The sequence below is a fragment of the Eucyclogobius newberryi genome, unplaced genomic scaffold (genome assembly GCF_026437365.1).
Source record: "Eucyclogobius newberryi isolate DKJ021-1_F unplaced genomic scaffold, fEucNew1.0.hap1 SCAF_20, whole genome shotgun sequence".
NCBI lineage: Eukaryota > Metazoa > Chordata > Actinopteri > Gobiiformes > Gobiidae > Eucyclogobius > Eucyclogobius newberryi.
The window spans coordinates 22,083,020-22,110,443 of NW_027315835.1; the positions used below are offsets into that span (position 1 = coordinate 22,083,020).

General features: G+C 39.5%; 1 protein-coding gene across 3 annotated transcripts in view; it reads left to right on the top strand.

The window, feature by feature from the left end:
- Nucleotides 1–2,139: 2,139 nt before the first annotated feature.
- Nucleotides 2,140–27,424, top strand: part of mapk8b (mitogen-activated protein kinase 8b) — a 36,747-nt gene continuing 11,462 nt past the window's right edge. The window contains exons 1-8 of one of the 3 annotated variants that reach the window (XM_072455512.1): nt 2,140–2,424; nt 13,169–13,343; nt 14,261–14,390; nt 16,468–16,526; nt 18,758–18,896; nt 21,494–21,659; nt 24,431–24,502; nt 26,088–26,270. In XM_072455512.1, the coding sequence (XP_072311613.1) occupies nt 13,222–13,343; nt 14,261–14,390; nt 16,468–16,526; nt 18,758–18,896; nt 21,494–21,659; nt 24,431–24,502; nt 26,088–26,270 (871 nt within the window). In that variant the 5' untranslated portion in view covers nt 2,140–2,424; nt 13,169–13,221. Of the gene's footprint in view, nt 2,425–13,168; nt 13,344–14,260; nt 14,391–16,467; nt 16,527–18,757; nt 18,897–21,493; nt 21,660–23,440; nt 23,513–24,430; nt 24,503–26,087; nt 26,271–27,424 lie in introns of all 3 variants that reach the window. The other 2 variants (XM_072455511.1, XM_072455510.1) reach the window with 2 other exon arrangements.

The window sequence follows — 27,424 nt, forward strand, 5'->3', positions numbered from 1 at the left end:
TGATGTTTCGAACGGCAAGTGACTCAGTAATTGTCCCACTTTCAGCTACACCCCAGAGTGGATTAGTACACAGTAGGGGGGCTCAGACTCGTGGTGCACAAACTACTATGGAAGTCTAGAGTGGAAATGAGCTTGGTGCAGTCACTAAAAGCTGGTTGTAGTCAAGTCTGCTGCTAAGGTCATGAAGGTCAATACAGTGTCTTAAGTTCTGTCTGTTGCTATCGTCGAATAAGAAGAATTTACACACAAAGACTTCTGCCAAATAACAACTGCAATGAGGAGAATTTATTGTGACAAGCATGAAAAAGTGAAGCATTTAAGGCACATACAGTGTACTCTGCACATCGTAAGATTGATTCCCGGCTCCAACAATTTGACAATGTCCTCCCTGCTTTTCTCTTCCATTTCACGCTATACTGTCCTGTCTAATAACACATACAAGCCAAGAAATACTTACACAACAGAAAAAGACAGAAAAAGAATAAAGAATACTGAATAGTTTGGAACATTTGACCTTCTTTCTGAAGATGGTGTAGGTGAAGGTGTAAATGAAACCGCAGACTGTTGGGTTAGGAGGGGAATCTGATCTAACTGAACCCACAATTAATTCAAGCAAAGAAGCGCAACAGAAAAATAAATGTATGAGTTTTCAGGGTTCATTTTGATCCCCAATTTCAGGTTCAATGTTCAAGCTTACTTAACTTACTTATAGGTTAGTTTGTTCCAGTGGATCTGCTGCAGACAGACAGCGAAAATTGGACATAATGACACAATAAGCTTATAGTCAATGGTCAAACAATAGACAGAAGAATAAACCATAACATGCAATACATTTTCTTGCTCCCTCCCCAAACATACATGGTTCTCACCCCACATCACTTGTCATTGGGCAAATGAAGCGCTTCAAACACGTAATGAGCAACTGTTTTGAAACTGGGGTGGACAGAATAGGCGGGTCCCAGAAATGTTGTTATCTATCAAACCTCGTTTCCAGTAATTTGGTGCTCTTTTAGGATAATGTTGGTCATTATAGTAGAGATTAATTTGAAATATGCATAATATAGATATGATGTCCTGAACCAGCTCTGATTATAATAAATTGCAAACTATAGAGCATTGTTTTTACTGCGGTAGCCACAATATGCACATCTGCATGGTAAATGTGTGAAGAATGATTGTCATTGTTGTCATTGAACATTGTTATGCACATACTGCTCCATTCACATCTTTTGGTTGCTAATCTGTCCAGTGTGAGCAAATTAAAGCAGGCTTCTCTAAATCTTGACAGGTGTATACCGTATAACTTTTAAAAATTAAACACAGGTTTAAAGTGTGTTTTGTCACATTTATTGTTTGGGCACCAGGTGGCCCATGTGTGAGAGAGAACTAGGATGGCCAATTAAAATTTCAGGGGTGGCCAGGGCCACCACAGACCACCCCACAGGGGTGCCACTGGTAATGAGTCCTTGTGTCTATCATGACAGGACAGTGGCTCTGAGTGGGGTCAGAGAGGATGCTCCTCATCTGTCTCCTCATGGAAGAAGGATGAGTGACTCATAGAGCTCTTGAGAGACACGAGTGCCCATAATATCCCCCACCATCCTATCCAGGGAATATAGTCCTCTTTCTCTTGATTTTAGAGGGTAAAGGATGCGGAAATTATATTGGAGGATTCGGCAACTCATGAAACCAGGCCATAAATACTCCTTAGTACAGATTTACATATAGACTTTGCAGATTTCCTGCTTCAAGTTACAAAGCGAGCAATCTCACGAATAGTTTTTTCAGCATTTGTGGACTGACGAAGGCTGTGTTGGTGAAAAGGCATCAATGTATACGTTTTTATTGAATAGCCAAGACGGAATAAAAGCTTTAAAAAAAGAGAGAATGGCATGTTTTTGTTGTTTGCTTATAGATATTTTATTAGATTGACTCCCTTAAAAATGTTTGTGCATAATATTTAGACAGTTTATATTTTATTCCCATGTATGCATAGTTTTTGCATTCCAAAAAAGAATCACTAATGCAACTTTTAACCACGAAACACAGCTGACGCTTAAAAACAAAACAAAAACGTTGCACAATTGCCACTTCCGTTCCAGCCCCGTCCTCCCGGAAACGCGCAGACGCTCTTGAATGCAGCCTGCTCCTCCTCATTGTGCAGCCGAAGGAAACATCGGAAGGTTTCGACCGTACGACGTCGGTATGAAATGGCAGAAAGTGCTTGTGTCACGGAAGCTCTGAGAATCGGTTCGCTTCTCATTACGCATGTATCTCGCGCGGATCCCGGTGCGCTAGCGTGAGGTGGAAAACGTGGATTTACAACGCCCCGCACTTCCTCCCAAACAACACCGCCGTCCGCTCGGATTCTCCAGCGAGAGGAAAACGCACACGGGCTCGGGGACTCAACCAGCGGAGAGAGGGGTGAGCTGCTCCACACGCGCACACACTCACACTCTGGATGTTTTCCCCCGTTTCGCGTGTGAGACGTGTTCGGGCTTGGGGTTTTGGGGGTGGGCGAGTGCACCGCTGGGGTCACACAAAGGACTCTAATATAACGCGTGTGTGGCTGTGTACGCTGGAACAAGCCTGGCCTAACGGGGAGTGACAGACGGACGGAGTGAGAGGCACGTTACTGTAACCTATCCGTGTCAGCGCGAACACCAGCACCGCTCGCTCCCCCCTCCGGACACTCGTGAGCTCGCCAGTCCCGGGCTGGGGTGGAGGGGGCACAGGCCAAAGTTGAGCTGTAACATCGTGACCTCTCGCTAGAAGACGTGTTGTTGTATTATTTGTCACATGCTGGGAAGATCTAACACGCCCATGTTTTGGACGAGTTTTAAATGGCGAGGCGCATAACTCGATTACGGAACGATTTATCGGAGGAATCGTGACGAGTTGACTATTTACATAGGTTAATCGTGATTGTTTTTTGTTTGTCGTTATTGTTATCAAGGTTATGGGTCTACGTAGTCGAAAACGCGTGCCTCAAATTATCTTTTATAATAAAGATAGTGGCATTGTTGATTAAAATAAACGTATAGGTTTCAGGATATCGGCAGAGCTCATCGGTCATCGACTGCTCTGGGCTGGCCTGTCACGATAACTGGTTTAGAAAATATTTTAATACTCATTTAGTATCTTTAATTACTCATTGAAGTCACTTTTTGGATCCTTTTAAAGCTCAGATCTTAATATCCCCACAACTGCAATGGAAATGTATAAATGTGAATGATAAATATTGTTCCAGCTAGTATTTATTGAGCAAAAAGTCAAAATACTAATGATCAGGACAGGGTTTGTTCCTGGTTCTAAAACATCTGTATTGACTATGGAAAGAAGAAAAACAACATAAAAAGCTACAACATATTGGTTGATCGCTAATCTTAAAAAAACAAACATAATAAATCCAATTAAGTAAAGTAAATACAGTTCTTAGTTTTCTCAATAATAAACAATATTTACAAAATGTATTTAAAAATGTATCTAGAAGCCACAGTCATACTTGTTCAACCTTTTATTTGGTTCAAATGCATAAAAATACCCTCAATGAACAACTTGTACTGACTTGTCAACTGCCGTTAATCGAAAAAAAAAAATTCCCTACTACTCGTTTGTTTCAGCCCTATTTATTAGCATTGGCAATATCTATCCATGGGTTTCAGACTAATGGAATTCTAGCACCATTCATAGCTTTTAACAACAACAAAAAATCTTTTGAATCTTCAAAAATTCTCAAACGTCAACCATAAATATGAAGTTGAAAAGCATGAATATCAGAGTGCTGCACTGTCATAAGTCTAATTTATTTCAAAAATATTGCACAATGTTCCTTAACCGTGCATTCAATCTTGATGTGTCAATCCATTCTGGTTTACGAGTCCAAGATAAATGTTGTTATCCAATTCTTAACATTTTAGTTGGCTAGTTCTGCTGTGGGCCTTTGAGATGACATGCATTGCAATGCTCCTTTAAGCATGCATTTCCTCACAGCCACATTTGATTGATACTGCCTCCAGGCTCTGCACTGCACGTTGCTTGCGAGTTTTGTTGGAACGAGCCGTGCCAAAGGAAAGGGAGCAGTCAGCCAAAAGCACCAAGCAGAAATCCGATTCTTGCACCAAAAAGTAGAAGGTAGACTGCAGACGAATAAGGTGTGGGTTTTATGTAAGATAATTTATTTCTATGTAGTCTGATGAATGTAATTTATTTTATAATGTTATAATTTGCAGATCTAGTGAATACAAAACAGAAACTTTGCTTGGATTGTGTCTTGAATGTACTCATGTCATTAGAACATTTTCAAAGAACTTTTGACCTTGCTTTCACTGATTGAGCACACTCCTTAACAGAATGATGATTTGAACGCTGATAGTGCATAATATTCTTTAGTAGAAAAAGCTTCAGTTGTAGTCATCTGGACTCAGTTAGAAAAAATAGACGTTTCGACTCTCATCCAAGAGTCATTGTCAATAAAAGAATTTAGATCGAGAACTCCGATATTAATACTGTTCTGTGGTAAGACCCGCCCATTGGGCGGAGCCTTCCTGAAGTAGAAAGAGTTGTTAGTTTCAACAGAAACTCTAAACTTGGCTTGCCACAATAACAAATGTGTACAACAGTGTGAGCTGCTACAACGAAAAACATTACAATATCCCAACCAGTGCAAAGAAAATGTGCACACTAGAAATACTGAGGCTGTAAAAATATCAGTCGTCCTCTCATTTCTTGAACGATACGTCGATACAGTAATTATTGTGACCTAGATATCAAAAGTGCATCGTCCCAGGGATCAGATCACGATGAGGTTTTATTGCCCAGTCTGACCATTACGATTGCCTAAGCTGACATATCCAACATACAGTACGATGACGGAGAGGAAAAGAGTTCATCAAAAGGGTTCATTTTGTTCTCTTTTAGCAGTTGTGTTGAAAGCATTATAAATTATATTCTATTGGCAGTGAATTCCTTCTTCACCCGCCCATGTTTGACACCTCATTCAGCATCATTTAAAGAACCGTCGAAAATTTTGAATTCCATTGTTTTACTCCCAAAAGGTATGCAAGGTCACAATGTTACAACTACTTAATTGGCAGAGACATAAAGAGATTTCTCAAAGTGACCTTTCTGATTAAATGTACGCCCTCACCCTCCTACAGTCCACCACCACGAACGTGTGCCAGATATTGTGTGTGCACCCTTTCCCTCGTTTAATGGACTTGCCCTAAATGTCCTGGTATTTGGCATGGTTCCCACTACTGCAGAAAATGAGGTTCTGGCGATAATAGTGTTACAGGCAACTATTATCACGTCGTAAGACTAAAAGACGCCAACACACGTGAAGAGCAGTGTCTTTACGGCTCGGTTGGGGATTCGGCACAGAAACATAATTCTGATTTATTTTCCCCCGTATAAACTGATTACGATTTTCCATTTGGTATTATTTCTTATTATTAAAAAGAAAACATGACTTTCTGTCCTAATTTCGCGAACAAAAACAGTACAACTTTTAATCAGGAACATTAAACTCGCACAAACAAACCCAAGCATATCATTGACAATTTGAAATGATTGAATCTCAATTTTCAACAGCTGTACTGCAGAAAATGTGTCCAGACTAGTGAGTAACTGGAGGTATTTTGCAGAAAAGGTCATGCTGAATCCACATGTTTGTTGCTTGAAATGCAGGATAAACAATACTCAGATAAATCCACTCCTAGGTAAAATATATTTTTAACAAGTCCATTATTGGCCTTAAATCTTCAGCAGAGGCTAATATTTAGTTTGGAACAACCTGCTGGCCAAGAAATACACACACGTCTTTTTTTTTTTTTTTTAACGCTATAATGATAAGACTGCACTGCAAACAATTGGATTACAATGCTCTCCCGTCCAGGTTGTGGTAAAACAGGGCTGTGGATGACTTTGTAGTAATTATCATATAATATTGGCAGATCTTATTGGCCATTGGTTTCTCTGGATTCCAAACAATCTGCATCGGCCATGAAAAAACCCATATCGATCGATCTCTTCTATGAAATACATTTGTCTGTGTAACGTGATCAATTTGTGGAGGAAAACTAAACAAAAAGTGAAACTGGAATCTGGAAGAAGTGACAGAATGATGGACAGCGGAGAGGTGAAGGCCGGTGCAAATCAACTCGGCTCTTGCTTGTCCAGAAATAACGGACTCTTTATCATGAACCGGTCTGTCTTGGCCGTCACTTGCGTTTGACATTGTCCATTTTTCCAGCTGCAGAGATTGTGGTACTACAGGCCTCTATGTGCAGATCTGTAGCCTTCCTCTAAAAGCAGGATTTGGGCCGACAGGCTGACACAGAGGCTGTCATATCGCTCTGGCCTGTTTTCACACGCCATCACAGATATGGTCAGCTAACGCTTCTTAACCTCTAAAACTCTTCTGCTCCGCCTTGGATTGCAGAAAGAAAACCACGGCAAAATGCACTCCAGGAAATGTAGTGGACAGCTTCTAAAACACTAAGCGGTGAGAAGGAGACATATTTGTTTGAACTGAAAGGCTCATATCAGGGTGTTGGTTGCCCTGATTACGGGAGCCGCCTTTCTATTGTGTGTTGTGACACGGCTAATCCTGCAGAGAGCGTATGCGTGGGCAAGTTATAGTTTTCCCACATGTTTTCTTTTTTTAGCCTGAGCTTGAAGCCGTATGCGGTGCAGCGATGTTTGTTTAGCTTTTGTTTTCCTGGAGGAATTGCTTCAAACAACCTGAACTTGATTGGCTGATGTGGATTATTTTGACTTTGTTCATCACCTGTGTCTGCTCCAGTACGCCTCGTCTGTTGTCGCGTTAAATCTTTGCTTTAAGCGACTAAAAAAGTGAACGCCTTTCAAAATGTGCTTTTACTGTTATGCGCTTAAAGCAAATCCACCTCAAGCAAGCGTGGTGGATTTGTGAATTAAGTGTTCAAAATGCGATATTTTGAGTTTCCACCTCCTGTTACTTTTGAAATGCGCATTAAAAATAAGGGAATGGAAACGCGGTTAGTCTCATCACAAATTGTTCATGATATTGTCATTTGCTTTTGGGGGAATATAAATATTTACAATATCGTGATATAATTCCGCACACAGTTGATTTTCCTCTCAGTTACAAAGGGAGAAAAACGGATATTGCAACTAATTACACATGCTAACATCTCGAGAGGCACCTGGAGATTATGTGGAGTCTAAAACACTAAGAATGACAGAGAAAGACTGAGGAACGAAAACGGAATGAATGAACAATTAAGTGTAAATATTGCCACCTTAAGTATTTGGTCTTACGTAAAGTCATATCAGGCTACCCCAAATAAATTGTCTGTTTGCTGTAACCAGAGTCAACATTTTTTAAGTGGGTCGGACGGTAGGCAAATTCTTTTTTTTTTACTTTGAAGGCAAAAAAAAAAAGATCCAAATTTTGTCATTTTTTGAGTCGGAGTGACCACCAGGGGTCAGGCTTCAACAGTCAATGACGGAAAACGTCTCTATCAACCCAATGGAGAGATGGGAGACTAAATCTCACGATTTTAAGATGTGCGTTATCCGTTCTTTGAGATGACAGATTTACCAGCGTGATAAAAAATATTTGACACTGTGGTTCAGGAAAGACTGGTTGGTGAGTCGGCGAAATAACTGAAAAATAAAAGATTTTGACGTTTTTTCAACAAAATGCTGATATTTTTTTTCAGTCGGCTAGTTTCATAGCGGGTCGGTCGGGTTACGGCAAACAGACATATTATTTTGCCTAGCCTCATGATACATCTTTTAGGCCATATTGCCCTGGCCTAATGCAAACAATGTTCTTTCCTCAAAAATTCTTCAATGGAATTCGACCATTCTAATTCTTTCATTCTTACTTATTCTAGATGACAATCAAAGGCACTGAATTAGATTTTTACTGTTTTATACGTTACCACATCTAGGTAATTTTAAACCCTTGGCAGCAGTCTACATGTGTTGCTCACTTTTCTAATGCCTTTTGAGCATCCTAAATATCCAATTATTAACACTTTTCACAACCTCGCTGAGCCCAGAGTTTTGTAGTAGAGTTTAAAATGACAAACATTAGCATGCTAAAACTGCACTTCCTGCTTAGTGAAATAGATGCTTTTACTGTATATTTGTACTGTGGCAAAGCAGATTTTACTTTATTATATGCAAATAATTGGGTACCGGTCCTTTTATACAGTAATACAGTAAAAGGTACCTACAAAAAAACAACAACATTCAGGTATCGGCCCTATTAAAAAATATATTTCAATTACTGATACCTGCATCCAGCCCTGCATGTACTGTATATCATGTCTTAGAAGGCTTTGATGGCAAATATTGTGAGTTGGTGTCTTGCCCATGAACCCTTTGTTGGGAAATAAACTAACAGCCTTCCAGTTATGGGGCAACCTTCGTTATTAGCATATCTTTGTTGTCCTCTTTAATACCATGTCACAGACAAAAAGAAATCTTCAAAGTTTTTTCTTCAAAGTGCAGAAATGAAATCGAGAACAATGAAAAAGTGCAAAGCTTGAAGTGTGTTATCAGGGGAGCTTCTCTTCTATTCATAATTCAGCAGAAAATGGAATTCATTTAATATTCAGCCTTTTTCGCGGTTACCTGTTTTTTTTCCCCAAAACAAAGAGTTCCTTTTATTAAAAACATCTCAACATTTCCCCAGTGTCCAATTCAACAAACCTGATTTTTTCATATAGTATCCGGTTGTGTTAATGAATTATTTACCATACTTTTCAAACTTAAAGTTGCTAATTTTCTCCCACGCTTTGAACCTTGCGGCCATTACAACGGTGCGTCTAATTTATAGATTTTACCGGCTAACGGCCACCGGGGAGCACTCTAGCAGGAAGCGCAAATGTCACACACTGTAGAGGAAGACGTCAGAAGACCCATTGTCAGGGGACACATCGTATTTTGGACCTGCCCCACGTGTCAAAAGACAACCCAGCATCACTACCATGGAACATATTTCTGTATAAATATCATGTTATAACGTACCACTCACTCACCACACAGTACAAGCTCAGGAGTAGATGAACCGGATGTGAAGACAGACACGGGGTAAATCAGCTCACATAGAGTAATCAAGGACAGAAGGGACAGTAGGGACAGCTCAGACACGCTCTTTTAAGTATTTTAAGCTTCAAAATGCTGTGCGTTTTTGTACAATCCAAATCATATTCACTTGAGTCTAATTAGACCCACGACACAGCGGTCCCCCGTTCAAAAGACGCATCACTAATGTGTAATGTGTGTGTAAATATCTCATGTTACAACGTGGGCACCTGCGATTTATTGGTATGTGTACAATTTGTTTTTTCTTTGGAAATTTCATTTGCACGACTTTTATTCATGAGCATTGTAAAGTGATTTATTGAGACTGTCCAAGCAACAGTGAAATCTTTAGTTTTCTTTTATTCCTGTGGTCTGACTTGTTACTCTTCTTCTAGTTTGTGACCAGCTTGACCAAATTGAACAGTCTGAAAGACAAAAGTTAGACGTGACAAAAACAGCCAAATAATAAGTTATTTACATTTAGGATTGGACGATAGATTGAACTAAAAATACTTAATTTTGCGTCTAAACTGCTGCAATTTTTTGGTTCTTACGGTTATATTGTGACCTGAATAATCAGGACTATTAATTAACCGAAACATTTAAATGACATTGTGCTTTTATTTTGTATTTAATTAATTGCAAACTGAAATATTAACCTAAAACGCCTTGATAATAAAAACAGGTCCATTGACTTCCTGTTCAAAACGGCAGCGTTTCACCGTGACAAGCGATATGTTTTTATCTTTGAAAATGGTTGACATTTTTAAACCCTAAACATATGTTTTTATTAAGTCATTCTATATAGCAATTTATACTGTCCACACTGTAACATAAAGATCTACGGGAGTGGTGGATTAGAACTGTACAGCAGACAAAAGCACAATAGGACTTCTTTTTTTAAATGCAGGACAGTACAGGATTACTCAAACATGCACAAATCGATTGGAATAAACCAAATTGATGAGGGAATAAGGGAACAGTGTTATAATATAGTTAAAAGTTGATTTCACATAACATTTCCCCATTCATTTTTGAGTCTTTCTTTGTTCTTGCATGCAGAATGGGCGTGTCTCTTAAGCAATATATTGAAGTAAAGCCAAATTCATTGAGGCACTTGCAAAATACGAACACATAAACATCTCAAGTTGCTGCCTTCGAAAATATTTATAGTCTGCAAAGCTTACTTCTTTTGTAAGTGGAGCTCTAATAGTGTCGCATGTTTATTTGCCTTTGCCACCTGCTGCTTCTGAGAGATACAACTGTCTTTCTTTCTGAGTCTTTCGCACGCTGTCATGAAATCCCTGCACCTCTGTAGTTCCCCCGCCGACTGTCGACACGATTCTTCAGCGGGGAAGGAAAAGATTGTGTTCTGATCAAAAAGGGCACGGGCAGGAGAGGGTGAAAGCTGAAGGAAAGCAGGGTGGATAGGAGCCGAGGACACATGGAGGGGAATGCGTTTAGGGGACGAGCTTAAGATCCTGTTTGACATGTGGTGCACGTCTCAATTTGAGCTATACTCTGCCCGGCCAATCTTATTTCCTTTGCCGTTTCATACAAAGAATTTGCCTGGTGCCTGTCAATTCAAGTTGAATTCGCAAGAGGTGGAAATATAAAATGATGAAAAAGGTGGGGCTGCACTGTCAAGCACACATTAGCAAAAAACAAACTTGGAAGCAGCAGAGAAATAAATCCACATACAATATTAGAATTCAGATTAATGTTTGAATAAAATAGTACTGCGTAGCCGTTTTGGAAGCTGGTACTACACTTTCTTGATTCCATGTTTGTTTGATTTTATTTTTACCGTGAATGTTCCACAATATGACAGGGATGAAAGAAATGCATTCTGACTGTGATCAGGGTATACGCTGTTGGCCTTTAGTCAATGAATAAAACCTCAATGGTGTTTTGGCTGACCAAAAGTTGTCGTAAAAAAACAAAAAGAAATTCTGTCAAGATTTATTTGGAACAAAAGCAAAAAAAAGGAGAAAGCGTGGATGAGCTGGAGATTGATCTGCCTTTCTAAATGTCCCGGTTCCTTGTACTCTTCTGTATAAATCGTCTTAAGCGCAGTGTGGGTCAGATACATGCTCAGATCATAGACCTATTGAAAAGTTCACTGTGCCACGCCCCATTTTTTAATCGACTAATAGATCAGCCGAATAGTCGAGCAAGAAGTTCTTAATGGAGTATAGGCCTAGATTGAGGTTACCGCTCCACAGATCTGACCTGTAACTAGAGCTGGGTTGAAATAATCGATTTTCCGATTTTTAATCAATTCACATATTAATGACCGATTATCGATTCGTACGTCCAAAGATCGTTTTTATTTTATTTTATTTTTTTAAATTAAAATTATTTTCTACATTTCCCTCAGTGAACTTCAATCTACCTTCAAGAAAGATAATTCAGGACTCCTGGATTATCTTTCTTGAAGGTAGATTGACCCTTAACCTTTTCATCAGTCTTCCAGCCATCAGTAACTACCAATACTTGTAAGATTTGCTGTTTAATATTGATATAATACTAGTTTTAATATTTTGCTTCTCTACACAGTCATGAAGTGAAGGAAACGGTTCAAATACATTTTTCATTTTAATAACATTAACCCCCGGATCGGATCGAATCGGAAATCAGATCGAAATCGGAGGAAATCGGATGGGATCTGAGAAATCGGAAAAAAAACAATTTTGAAACGTAACAATCGGAATCAAATCGATTCTTGAAATTTGAATCGAAACCCAGCTCTACCTGTAACGGGTCTGATTTTCACTACTTGTATGTCTGCAACGCTGCACTACGCCTCACGGCTACGCTGGTTATTTGTTTGTAGCCAAAATCAACTTATTATTGTTATTATACTCTTGGTAAAACTGTTATCTTGGTACCCAGTGAGTAAATAAGAAGCCATCCTTTTGGATACAGTGTGAAAGTGTAACCAGAAGCAGCATGCAGCCATAGAAACGAGTGCTTTGCAGAAGAGTCGGCGGCAGAAATCAAGTGCAGGATGTGGATCGTAGACTCGTACGAAATGTACAGCCATAATCTCTGTGCCAACCTTTTCAGCGCCGTGCACCAAATCCCACTAATGATTCTTGTTCCCGGCTTGAAACGCTGCGTCCTTGTCTAGATCCCGTGTTTTGCAGTGCTGCATGCAGCAATCTTGTGTCTGTTAGAATATCAGCTATGGCCTGCCTGGTGCTACGTTTGAGTATTTTTATTTTTAGAAGTACTTTGTGAAACACTGATTTTTGTTGTGGTTGATGTTAAACCAACAATGACTTCATTATCTTTCTTCATTGATCTTTCATTCATATGTTAAGTTGACATATTTTCTTTTTTGTTATGGAATATTGATTAATCTTGGGGCTGAGGAATTGAAGTCGAAGCTAAATTGGTAGGAGATGCAGAGATTGTGGCAGTAGCAACAATGCATCGAAGATCATGCTGATGTTATACATGTTTGGTTTTGCTGCCATTTTGCAAACAAATGCCTGAAAGTGATTTTCTTTGGAAATTGGAGTGCTGCCACTTTTGTTACTGAAACTAGCTCACGTTTTAGATTGATGTTTTATTGATCGTGAAGGAAATTCAAGTTCAGCTGCGGAAAAATCTTCACTGAGCTTTGTAGTTATCCTTGTGTCCCAGTCAAGTCTCAGTGAACTTAGCAGAAGGATTCATCAGGAGAGTATCAACCCTCTGGACAAAAGTCTCTCCTCTCCAAATACAATTATAACTTGTCATGTTTGCCTTTTTAACATTTTGCTATGTGCATTTATTATACTTCATCTTGTTTAACTATTGTCAAGAACTTATTGTATTCACTGAACTACAATAAAATCAATTCTGGGAAATGACATATTTGAGAAATTAATGAGATATTTAAAGCAGCTCTGTGTAAGATTCATTGTGATTCCACTGGGACAGAAACCAAACCTTGGAACATTCTCCATGGGGATAGATCTGTTCTATGCAACGTAATAACATCTCCATGAATACATAAGTGGAGAGAAGTTGCTGAAATCTGGCACTAAGGGGATTTTAACAAACCCAACTTCACAATTATGTTCCTGTCTGTCTCCAGGTGTCGTGAGGAGCGCTCCACTTGGATGCCCTGTCCCGGTCTCAGGCGCCACCATGAACCGGAACAAGCGGGAGAAGGAGTACTACAGTATAGACGTGGGCGATTCCACTTTCACAGTTTTAAAACGCTACCAGAGCCTCAGACCCATTGGCTCCGGGGCACAGGGAATAGTCTGGTAAGTTACGCCGGTCAGAATGCATCGCCTCCAACAGTAATATCTGTTCAAACCAGGGAAGGGCTTAACATGAGCGAGGTAAGAAGAAGGGTGATGGGCGTTGACTGGCCTAGTGAATTTATGCCACTTTATAACATTCTGGGTCAGCTGTTTTTGGAGCCAAGCACAAATGGGAGTCAATGCATAATGTAGTGTTTGTTGACAGTGCGGTATGCGATTGTTTCCTGTGGATTTGTTTGGCTCGGAGAGGGCTGTACAGTTTGCCTGGATCAGTTTCAGGATTAGCCGGTGTAAATAATGTCATTCAATCTATGCTAACATCGGTAGCACACTGCATTGTTCCAGCATTCGAGAGCAGTTGGAGTCATAATTTCCCTTTGATGCACTTGTTAAATTTAGTTTAAACGGATCAATGAGTAATTTGCAGTTCAAGCAAAAGCCAAGACATCCACATTGTTTGCAATTTAATGTGCAACGTCAGCCTTTGCAAGAATATGCTCAGTTGTGGCTTTTCACGAACTGTAAAGCTGCATTGACTGTGGGGGTGTCATAAGTTGGGTGTTGCTGAACCACTTCTTCGAAAAATTGCATTGCATTTTGAAGTATATATGTTTTGAAGCATTTTTTGTTTTATTTTTACTACTGTTCTACTTTTGCGATTATAATACATTTTCTTCAACACCGTCATGATCAGTTGTCAGGCTGTTATAAATGTTTCTGCAAATGTAACTCTTATTGGATCTATTTATATGTATTTAAACCAAGTCATCTAAAAAAAGTGTTTGCTTGTCAGAGATGCTCTTAATTTCCTTAATAGTCTAATGGTTGTAATTTAGCTGTGTTTTTGAAAGAGTCTTTAAGTAGCTGTTAAGATAATGAGTGCTGACTCTGTGATCGTGCGCTCTTCTTTCCTACAGTTCAGCCTATGACCACAACCATGAGAGGAACGTAGCCATCAAAAAGCTGAGCCGGCCCTTTCAAAACCAGACTCATGCCAAACGGGCCTACAGAGAGCTGGTGCTGATGAAATGTGTCAACCACAAGAACGTAAGGCCACATCACTGCACTCTGGGAATTAGGGCTCTCAATCGGAGGCTATCAATTTAAACTAAACGTGCACAATATGGTAAAACATGTGCTGTATGGTAAAACGTGCGCAGTATGGTTTAAAAAAGAGAAGTGCACAATGGGGGTAAATAATGTACAATGGGGGTAAATAATGTGGGTAAATAATTTATAATGGGGTGAGTGTACATTGTATGGTAAAATGTGCGCAGTATGGTAAATCGTGCAAAATGGGGTAAATCCTAAACAATGGGGTAAGAATGAACAATATGGTAACATGTACAATAGGGCAGCACTGGGAAACTTCCATCCATCCATTTTCTACCGCTTGTTCCCTTTCGGGGTTGCGGGTGACTGGAGCCTATCCCAGTGACTTTGGGCCTTAGGCGGGGTACACCCTGGACAGTGGCCAACTCGTCGCAGGCACTGGGAAACTTGACTTAACTAATTATCACTCAGACTAGTGTAAATAGTAAAGCTGGTTCTATTGATTGTGTGAATAAATGATCGCTTAGTATAATGTCTCCACAAAATCTTCATTTGAAATTCTTTCTCGCGCCTCTTGTCTGAATAAGAACTCCTGATGTGCAAGACCAATGATAAAAGACAAACAATCGCTTTACCATTGTAATATCTATAAAATTTCATGACCCTGATGTTGTGTTTTATTAAATATTGATATGAAGCAGTATCTTTGCCACACTAATCTGCAGTAATCATCTTTGGCATTTCCAATTTGTGACTGCTGCGTCCACACCGTGAGTCAGCCTCCACATGCATAATGAGTCCGCTAGGACAAACACACAAACGCCTGTTAGCATTAGCAACTACAGGGCATTCACAGAACAAACTGCCATGGAATTACTCGAGGAAATGTGATTATTATGTTGATTTGTAATTTATTTTGTTGTCTCTTTTGTGATATTTTATCAACTGAAAGCAATTGCTACTGTGATTATTTTGTGTGGAATTAAAAGAGGTTTCAAGTCTCAGACGAAGTAGGAATTGTATAAAAAATACTCTGGAAACATTTACATTTAGTGATTCTGAAGGAAAAACCTACTTTGATTAGGTATTCTAGATCAAGATGTCCTTACGCTGCATTACTTGAGCTTTATCTAGGTCTAACTTATTTAAAAAATAAAATGTAATGCAAGTCACGCAGATCAATCTATTAATTGATCAAAGGAAAGAATAATTGCTAGATTAATTGAATAGCACTATAATGGTTGGTTACAGCCCTAGTCTGTAGTCGGCTCTTTCTTTCACTTGTTACTGTTTATTTTGGAAATTACAACTAAAGTTGCCGCACTTTTGCCCTCGCTGTATGCAACACGACTATAGCCAAAACCCCTTCAAACTGTACATGAATTGAACCTATTTTTATTGTCCCTTGTCGGCAGCGATAAACTGTAGGAGACTATAATGAATGCTGTTTCATATTTACATTCATGGCTAATTAACTCCGACTGTCAGACTCGGATGGGCACTTTGCTAAAGGCATTAAAGGTAACTTCTCGACCTTTTTCTGAGATATATTAGTCATCCTTACTATATGTTGAATCACTAAATAATATACTCTGCTCTGGAGGCTAGCAACAGCAATAGCCTTGATACAGCATTTGAGAAAAATACATTTATGTAACCTAAGCTTTTAAATGCTATTCAACTTTTGCTCATAGAGTGGATGTAGTTGCTGCACTTCCCACTTTAGGTAGAATTCAAATGGAACTTTTAGTGCTATATTGATTCATTGATTGACTTGCAGCATAAACTAAACAGTCAACGCTTCTTAAACTGCAGCAAACACTGGACTGGTCAAAACCTGCTTGTATCCGCACAATAAAAAGTACATATGTCTTATGTTAAATACTACAAAATGAGTTCACATTTATGAGGTTTTCCAGATAACAATATTCAGAAGTCATTTTTACAATCCCTCAGCCCTCTGTTCTGCACTGAGCCCTGCTGGCATATAAAACCAATAATTGATTTAAGTCTTGTCTCTTCCTCCCAAAGAAACCACTGAATAACCTGGCCTTTCTTCTCATTTTTGCAGATAATTGGTCTGTTAAACGTATTCACGCCACAGAAGACGCTGGAGGAATTCCAAGATGTGTGAGTATTTAGTGAGAACAGCTGTGTGCTCACAGGATCTATCGAACAGGACATGACATATGCCATGGGCTTGGGTCTTACAAAGACTTTTTAGTCCTAGCAGGGGGTCTGTTATTGTCGAAGAACAAACAAGCGTTTTAAATCTCACCCCTGGTTATAGACTGGAATTAAAACTGAACAAAAATGAGCAGGTGAAGTGGATGTGTGATGTGCAAGATTATGTACAAGGGAGAAATGTATTTTTGATTATATCACATTGCTCTAAATGAAATATCTATATCACAATAAACAGAATACACTGGCTGTCCAACAAAGGAACTGGCAAAAAAGGTCCAAGTAGTACTGGAACCGAAAGAACTTATTCTTATTAGTTCTTTTCAGCCGGTTCTTACTTGAAACAAAATAATGGCGCTCCGTCCGGCCTAGTCTGGAATGCTCCACAGTACGGCATGGAGACGAGCAGGTTACAGGTCAGATCTGTAGAAAAGCAACCCAATTCACAATAAGAATGTTTGTCTGTCACATGTGTTCATCTGTAGCTGAATAAATACACTATGGTTAGCGCAATAACATCTCCATGGAGACGAGCAACCAAAAAGGTTATAGCACACATTTTTAAAGATCACCATAAACTTGGTTACGAAATATCTGTAACATAATTTACAAAAAGTTTAATCTAAGAATGAGATTCTTGTTTTACAGTAAATTCATAGTTTTAACATTTTTCATCCACAAGTAAGTTTTCTCATACAAGCAAGAAATGAAAACTTGGTCGATTGGGTTCCTCCTGTTTTGTCTCATTTATCATACCAAAGAGCCAAGCCATTTTGCCTCAGCCCTTTTTTATTTTTGATTTGCATTAAAGCCAATGGAGAGTTAAGGCGGAAGAGCGGCGACTGTGCCATGTTGCAGTCGTCCACGTCCCCGCGTATCATAGGAACAAACGCGATTAATAATGCCATCCCTGAGACGCTGGGGCTGAGAGCGCTCTGCCATGGCTGTTCCTCCCTATCAGAGCTAAAAAAGAAAACTGCACAAATCATGGCCGCGGGGTTTGGACGCTGCACAGACTGAAGACGGGAAAGCAGTTACAAAGTGGCCACAAATGCTCATTGTATTCCACTGACATTTGAGAAGATTCCACAGACAGGTTTTCGAGTCTATTTGCTCATGATTAGACCTATAGATGGAGCACTTTAGCATTTCAGTGCAGATGCTTGTGAAGATGAATTTAGCAAGAGGGAAAAGTGTTAGAAGTTTGCCTCTTAAAGGGAAGAGGTGGTGATGTAACAGCTGCCAGAAGTGATGTCTTCACCGTTTTGGGGAGACAGAGTTTGTCACTGGTTAAATGTCACTGGTTAAATGTCACTGAGCACAGCACAGATATGGAAGGAACCACTTGTATCACACTTTGTTGTAACATTAATTTACACCTACATACTTATTTGTTTCTGTCGAACGATAGAATATTTCGTTCTTTGCAGAGAACGTTCCATTATCTAAATAATTGCAGCCGTTGCAATTTGATATTTGCGATTTTGATTAAATTGCGATATATTGTGTAGCTTTAAGATGCTCTTTGTAATCTTTCTGGGGGATTGTCTTGTTTCCATGGATGTTTTATTGCTTTGTCTGGAAAGTTTGACACTTTGATGTTTCACATGATGCCACCAGTCAAAAGTAAAATGTCCATATGACTGGAGACTTCCTGGCAAAGCGATAAGATTAACTGGCTTCCCTGGAAACAGCTGCTCTTTTTTTATTCAATTTTTTTTCTATGCAATTAGGTTTTAGGACACATATTATGCAAAAGGAACTTGTTTCCTTATCAAAAACATGCCTGGAGTTGTATTTGGCTTCATTCACACTTGTTTGATGAATCCTGTTCGACAAGTCCTCTCCTCTCTGATCTCAGTTTCAAATTTCCCAGTTTTATGACATCTTCTACTCTGTAAGTCCATAAATCATCAGACTCATTCAGAGCATTTCTGTGCAAATTGTCTACTACTTACATTAGAGGGGGCAGGCAACGTTTGACTTAATTATAATGATATGTGTCTTTTAAGGTTGAAGCTTACTTGTTCCTGTCCTCAGCAGATGGATTTAGTGCCACTGGGACCAACCGATTTTAGCTGTGTGTTACCACATTGTAGCACCTGGGGAGCCTTTTACAGAGAACCTTGTTTGTAAGCCCATGTTTGTAATGTGTTGTGTGTTGCTATGTGTCGCAGGTACCTGGTGATGGAGCTGATGGACGCTAACCTCTGTCAGGTGATTCAGATGGAGCTGGACCACGAGAGGCTGTCCTACCTGCTGTACCAGATGCTGTGTGGTATCAAACACCTGCACGCGGCCGGCATCATCCACAGGGTAATAATACACACATCACACGCTTCACTGAGGAGAACACGTACTGCTGGCTTCTGCTTGGCATTTAATTAGAATGTGTGTCTGAAATGTATTGTTTCATTATATGTGATGGTAAAAAACTCTTAAACTTGACTCTACAAATTCACACTATAATAATTCCTACTGAGATATTTGGATTATATTACACGATGATTTTCATGTTCACTGAGAAACAATTTATACATACTAAGGGCAGAGGAGTGTGAAATGGGGGGTGAGAGAGAAGGGAGGACAACAGACTTGAGCCTTTTAGTCGACTAATTGATACAAAGAGTATGTCTTTAGTCAACCAAGAATTGATTTAGTTGTAGTATTATTAACAAGTTGTTATTATCACACCCAGCAATCCCAAAACAATACATTCGCAAAAAATAAATTAAAGTGTTGCATTTACAGTTTACGTTAGGGCTGGGCGATGTAGTTGTTAACGGGGGGGGCGGGACCGGGTTGATTAAATTTTTTTAATCAACCCGGTCATGCCATATTGATATGTATAGAACTCATTTCCATCTGGAAAGGCTTTCTTGAAGTGATCACACCGCAGATGAACAGCAGAAGAAGCAGAGAAATCAGAATTTAGTTAAATTTAGTTTAGTGAATCGGTCAAACCACGCCCGTTTATACATTATAAGCCAAGGTAAGTCTGTTTGCAGTGTAATATTTGTTTTAGTTCGGTTGTTTTGGCTCTCGCATCACTGGTGGTTCAGGTTCAATCACAACAGTGGGAGCCTGTTTATGAACATGCGAGAATTAATCATTCTAGCAAGGATATTTAAAAATAATACAAAATATTATATACACTTAAACTTTGTTATACTGGATTGACTTAAGTATAGCAAATATAATGACTGACATTTACACTCAAATGATTTTATATAGAATTATTCAAACATGGACTGCCAGCACCACCACAGTCTGTGCAGAATTCCTTGGGGAAACTATGATAAACTATAATCGTGTCATATCAGCTATCCCTAAAGTCCCTTAGCATTCTAGTTCCCCTTTCTTCTTTTATACAGGCTACAATGCAGTGTCTTCTGCAGTCAATGTTCCACCCAGACTCTACTTAGTGCAGATAAAGTAACCTCCTCCTGCTCCGTCAGCCAGAACTAATGGAGCCACAGGCTGCACACAGCCATCTCTGCTCCATCAACCAAAGTCTGCACACAAACTTTTCATTTTGTCAAGGTGAAAAGCTGCTCTGAGTCACCCATCACCACGTACTCTGATCAGATTGATGTGTGCTATTCAACCAGGCTGACGGCTATTATATTACGTTTGTATCATGCTCCATCTGCATCGTAAAATCGTTCAAAGCAATTTACTACTTTCTACTGTTCAGTTTGATTGTCTCTAGACTGTTTTATCTCAAAGAGCAGAGATAAGTGTTTCAGGGCTGTTTCACCTTTTGTGCTTTTAAGGACACTAATCTTATGAGGGATAAACGTGGCATTTGGAATTCTGTTCAAGGCTAGCAGAAAAGAATCTAGTCTTCAGATATGTTTTCCATATGACATTTATCCAATAAATAATGTGTGTATTAACTTTTTATGTGGATGCATGGCTCAGGTTTAAACCAAGACTATATTATCTACCAGAAAAACATGGATTGGCTATAAATCAGGACTATAGCATGTCTTGGACTATCAGGCCTAGACCTAGAATAGGTCTAAATTGGAACTAGGCCTACTTCAGACTTAAACACAAAACTAGCCTAAACTAGGTCTAAAAAGCACTAAAGAAAGCATAAACCAGGACTATCTTAAAAATAAATGTCATTACAGCATTTGTTTTAAATGATATGTAGGCTACCACAAACGGCTCACTTTGTCATTCAGTGCACTAGGACCAAACGCAGCTCTGTCAGTAGGTCACATGTACAGTAACATGCATGTTTTTGGCATTCTCAGCCGCCCTGTGCCACGGCATCCATTTTTCATGTCTGTTAAAAATAGCAGTCTTTCCTTTGCCTCCAGAGTCACATTCTGTGCATGTTAAGCTGTAAAATGATGTGTGTTTTATTATAATATTTGTGAGTCTTATAGAGGCGCCTAAAGCAAAAGTGCACGTGTCAAGGGACGAGACCAGGTCCACCTTTCCTAACCCGACCCATAGGACAACCCCTGCATCACGCACAGCGCTCTGACGTACCGTGCACTCGCACAGGCCTTTCAATCAAACAACAAAGCCTGGACTCGAGCAGACTTCCAAACACTCGGAGCACATGGCCCTTACGCATGTTCCATTTACACCAAATTATTAATGAAGCTGTTATTTACTGTGTCTGCAGCTTCAGGTTTGTGCTTTGACAGAGCTGTGTCAGCAGAGCCAGGGACTTGTTCTTGGGGGGATAATCCTGCTCTAGGGTTATTGTGTCATTTGCATAAAGTAGTATCTATATTATTTATCGCTACAGGCCATTTCTTTTCCCCTCCTTGCTAGGATCAATCAAAACTAGCATGAGCACACCTGCAGGCCGTTCTGCCCAATACATTCTCCTGAAGTAGAAAGTAACACTCTACTATGAATAATATTTTGATTTTGTTGTTTTGTGACAGGACCTGAAGCCCAGTAACATAGTGGTCAAATCCGACTGCACGTTGAAGATACTGGACTTCGGCTTGGCCCGGACGGCTGCCACGGGCCTCCTCATGACGCCTTACGTTGTGACCCGCTACTACCGCGCCCCAGAGGTCATCCTGGGCATGGGTTACCAGGCCAACGGTGAGTGGCAGCACCTGGTTGGCCCACTGCTTCACGGCCCGCCTCCCTTCTCTACGTGGCACCTCCCCTTCACAAACACACACTCTCACACACTCTCACACAGCTCCTGTAAATGTCACCATCAGGAGGCATGCAGCGGACTTCCTGTGTGGGAAAAGTGGTGCCCAGCCGCGCTCCAGCATGTGTTTGATGTTTTATTAAGAGGGCAGCCAGAGAAAGCGGGAACTTTTGCATGCTTCAGCAGATTCACTGGGCGCTCCCGCTTACAAAACACTTAATAAAAAAAAATATATATATATATATATAAACTATATTGAACCTTCTGTCAAATCTATAATAATGTCAAATGGGGCTGGACGATAAATAAATATGCCCAACTTTTATACGGTGCCATTCGGCCAAATGTATTAATCAGGGTGGGCAATCCTTATGTCAATTCAACAGAAATGTGTTGAAACATTAAATGTATTAGTTAAGGTTTAATTAGAAAATGAATCACAAAAATGACCGTAAACACGGGCCACTGTCCGGTTCAGGAGCCGAGCACGGTGTCGTCTGGACCCGAACCTCTGACATGAAAACTCGGAGTTATCCATGTAAGACACTCATTCACAGAGAACACAGAAGTGACGCCTACTGTGTGTTAGTGCGGTGCGGCTTTTAAGAAATAGTTCCGAGTAATTTAATTTAATGAACCCGTAGTTTGCGTCTAACCTTAGCACCCGTCTCGCTCTCTCTCCTCCTCGCAGTTTAACAGTCGCTCCTAACGCACAAGTCCAGTTCAGAGAGGAGCAGACGTGGAGGAAGGCAGGCACAGCCACGTATCGGCTCAGACATGAGGGGGCAGTGGGTATTTCCTGTATATAGGAAAATGATGTGTGTTTTATTACAATCCGACTCATATTCACGGAGAAACGAGTCTAAGGAGGAAATAAATTGGGACAAGCCTATATGCAGAGGTGCTCATGAGCCGCGGAGGTGAGACCACGGTCACTGTGCACACCACTGCCATGCGTCAGATTGCAGTGCAGCTAGAGAAAGCCTTGATAGTGCGGGCGATCAGTCGTACGCCACCGTTTGTGTGCACTGCAGCAGGCTGCTGCTCCTGCATCAAGGTGGAAAAGAGTTAACGCCAATCACTTCAGCATCATTCAGTGAAGTTTTGAGCCAGCCCAGTGTGCAGAAGTAAGAATGTCAGCTTTATAATCTATCTCAAATTAACTTTAAACAAATATTTCAGTTTATTTAATATAAAATATAATAAATTGGTGTATTGTGAAATAACCATATTTATTATAATAAAAAAATGGCATAAAAGAGAGACTCTGTGACGGTCTGGACTTTGGCTTTAGCAAATCTTCTCAAAACAGGACCTCTGTCGTATACACTTTCTTTGGCTCTTTTGCCCATAAATTATGCACTCAATATTCATTTTGCATATCATCAAAACTACATTCACAATATTATCTACATTATTATTAGATTACTATTTTGATATTTTTCCCATCGCTGATCTAATGTCCAAACTCTGCCCCAAACCACATGCTTTTCCTGACAGAGGAAGTTAAAATTAAATTAATTGCCCAGCCCTAACATCAAATGAATCCAAAGTAATGCAATTGCTTTTCAAGTGCAGGAGCTACAAGGTGCAAACTAACTCTAAACCCTGTAGTGCTCTTGACCGAAAACATTGACCCTAATTTTTCCAGCTGACTACTTGCTTCTTTTCTTTGCTTCTTCTCTCCTCCTCCTCCTCCTTCTTCCTCTGCTGCTGTGTGTAGTGGACATTTGGGCTGTGGGCTGCATTATGGCAGAAATGGTTCGCCACAAAATCCTTTTTCCAGGAAGGGATTGTATCCTTGTGCTGCTTGCAGCGGTGACTGGCATTCAAACAACCTCTCCTCATGTCTTAAGTTTGGCGCTCGTTCATTTGCATGTTACTCATGTCAGATTGGCTGTCGCAAGGAGTAGAATTGAAATTGAAAATGTTTGGTTTCCAGTACTTTTTCCATTTTGAGTTCAGTGTTGGTTAAACAAGGATCGCATAATCAGTTCCAGAGAGTTATTGATTACTGACTGCAAAGAATATAAATGTGTGTTTTCCTTTTGTGTTGATGGTTCCAAACTATTACTTCCACTAAAAGAACAGAAACATTTACATATGTAACCCAAATGTGTCTTTATAAACTGAGAGTGATTTGTCAGTGAACTTATATAAACCATTGCCTCATTTGACTAAATTCAAACATGTTTTTCTAATTATAGGGCTGAAATAAGTTTAGCAACTAATCGATTATTGAGATATTAGTCAACTAATTTAGTAATTGAATAATCGTTATCAGGAGAAAAATGTACATTTGGTGTTTATGTTAAAAACCTAATCTAGGACAAATTGAAGTTAAAATGTAAAATTCTCTGGCCTTTCACAATCTAAATAACACATGAATGAACGAATATTAGACTAATCGATTAGCTACATAATCGTTAGTTGCAACCCTATTATCTTCATATTCAGATTTCATTTCACACGTCAAGTTTTTCCATAGCCAGTCTGAAATCTGAGTCAGTGTCTTTGCTCTGGAGTAAAAAGCTTGATCCCTGCGGCGCTGCCTGCCCCGGAGAGCGCTCATCTGCATGCCTCATTTTCAGTTCCGTCTCTCTCTCCTCACCATGCACACTCCACACCCTCTCCCTTTTGAGTTTTGACTTTTAAGTTTGGTTGTGTTTTTTTGTCCTGCATGCTAATGGGGTGGTTGTCATTTCATTTTCAGTTGATGTCTGGTCTGTGGGCTGCATCATGGCTGAAATGGTCCGAGGTAGTGTGCTGTTCCCAGGCACTGACCGTATCCTTAAGCGGGACCTCCAGAAATGATGAGCTGTCTGTCTAGTGTGTGCTCAATATTGTCAACTTCAATGTATTATTTTCAGTAAGATTGACTTTCCTTAGCAGCATAATGCCATTTTAAGGTATCGCTTTAAAATGAGGTTTCTTGGTAAACTATTCACAAATCTCAATAAGCATTAGTACAGTTTTTGTTGGACATTATTAGATTTCTCATCCGTACAAAATTGTTGATAAATCTACAAATATAAGGAATGTCTTGCTTTTAAACATAACCAATCTTGATTATTGTATCATTAATAGTTTTCACTAAAGGTAAACCCATTTAGAAAACATTTTACAGCAATTATTTCATTTTTGTTGTTCTACTCACTCTCAATTAGGGCCTAACAACTTATGAGAGGCCTATAGTAAAATGGTAGTATGGGTCATTATTGCTTATTAAGTGTTTATCTAATATGCTGTTCCATATTACCATAGCAACGTTGGAACCGTTACATATTATTGGTCAGGCGATATCATTATTAAAGTGGATTAAAGCTGGCGTACCTGAATGAGTACATTTTACTTTCCCCCATGTAGTCTTATAAAAGCAGCACTTTCACTAATTTAGACCACTGTGCGCTGTCTGCAACTATTAAAACAATATTCAATCTTTTGCCTCCCCGGGGCTGAGAGCCGTGGTCTGATTGACTGAACTCTGGTTCAGTTTCACTTCAGTCTGAAAAAGCTGTTCAAAAACCCCAAAATGATATTTGTTTTATGTCAAAGGATTTGTGAGCGCTAAGAACTAGTTAAATACCCATTTAGCTTTTTGTAAATCAGGTACTCCAGCAAAGTTTAGAATGAATTAATTTTAGCATAATTGTTCATTTAAATTTTTTTTAGCAAATATTTAACTTTCTTATATATTACAAAATATGTTGGTGTGCAGTAGTTTTCCATTGTCAATCAGTCATTATGTGTACCCATAGTTTCCACATTTTACATTTTAGAAGTAGTACAAAAGCCGCCCTTCCAACACAGTGACATCTTTTTCTATCCATGAGTTTCAAAATGGTGAAAAAATTAGACTGACATAGTGATTAACCATTTAAAAGACACACATTATGCAAAATAAACTGATTAGTTCATTTTTTATTCATGTTCTATCATTGTTTCCTCAAAAACATACTTGGAGTTGTATGTATTTAGCTTCATTCACGCTTAGAAAGTCCTCTCCCCTCTGAGCCTCAGAAAACACTTTGTTCTGAATATCCCAGATCAGATCCTGGAAGAGCTCCAAGATCTTCTGCGCAGTTCTTCAGCATGTTTAAAGGATAAAAACGATACAAACGATGCATAAACTGTGTCTTTTTAAACTAGGTATTTCATCTTTTGAAAGGGGAGAAGTCCTTAAAATGTTGCATGTAGCAAGAAGCTGAAACCCATGAATTGCTGAAAAATATTGCTTGATCACCTTTGGCCAAACAATTACATTTTTCCCCATAGTTTTTGTTTCCCCCTGAACTCCCCTCGCCCGTATTCCCCTCTATTCCCCGAGAGTTTCCTCCAACACAGCAGCAGTGTCCTTAACCGCGTGTCAGACATCGATCAGTGGAACAAAGTCATCGAGCAGCTGGGCACGCCCTCTCAGGAGTTCCTCCTGAAGCTGAACCAGTCTGTGCGTACCTACGTGGAGAACCGGCCTCGCTACGCTGGCTACAGCTTTGAAAAGCTCTTCCCCGATGTTCTGTTTCCTGCCGACTCCGAACACAACAAGCTTAAAGGTAAAAGTACTTCTGTGCGTGACAACTAACATATAACTAAAGTCACTATTGGGGTTGTAAAAGTACATGTGGATGTAGTGAATTGGTTCAGTCCTTTTTGTGTCAACGTTTTAATAGAGAATAAGTAGGTTGAATACTTTTTCTGCAGACATAGTTTTATTTCATCCCTACTGAGGCAATCATTTAGTGCTTAAAGCGCCACCAAGGAGAGTCTAAGGACAGAGGACCCTGGGACATCGTCCCTCGCCACCACAGACATTGTCTGACTCCATCGCCACCACAGACATTGTTGATTCATTTCTCCCTGTGGCCCTCAGAGGCAACTGTTGTTGTGATTTTGGGCCTTACAAAAATAAATTGATTTGATTTGATTTGACCTCTGGCGTTCTTACGGGATTATATTCGCAACTTTCAATTTACAAAGTTTCTCTAAAAAACAAATATGTACAGAAGCTTAAAAAGATTATATACATTTAATTGTAATAAAATGCCATTGTGTGCAATTATCAAATCATAGAAGCTGATTTGATTTTGCCTATGTGATTTTGTAAAAATGTTAATCTTTTGAACCGTGAATTTCTTGCAGCCTTTTTCTTTTCGATGGCTCTTTCACTGAGGTCATTTAAACTCTATAGATCCACTCTGCTCCCCCCACAGAGCTGCCCACCAATTTAAATATGCCACTCTACTAATAAAAGGCTCTGCACTCATTTATTTGACGTCATACCAGCAATTTCCTGCTAGTGATAAATATCTATTATTAACGCATGGAAATGAGAAGACAATTCATTATTCAACAAAAGGTAACAGTGTGAAGGGTATAAATTAATAATTGAGCTTTTCTATGCACATCTATGTGTGAAAGTTAGTCAGGTGAACTTCCACTTGAAAACCATTCAAATTATGTCTGACTGCTTATCATATAATGAAAGTCAAAGACGATTAAAAATGAAATTTCCCATTTGAGCCCCATTGTGTTTTGAGTGTGGGTTTTAATCCTGGTTTACTGAGCATTAACAAGTTAGACTTTTAATCATTGACATTTAACAAAACATATCAAATTTAAATACATTTTTTGAAGTCTCCAAACCACATGTTTTTACTTGATTAACCTCTTAATTAAAAAAAAAACAGCAACAAACAAGCTAATCATT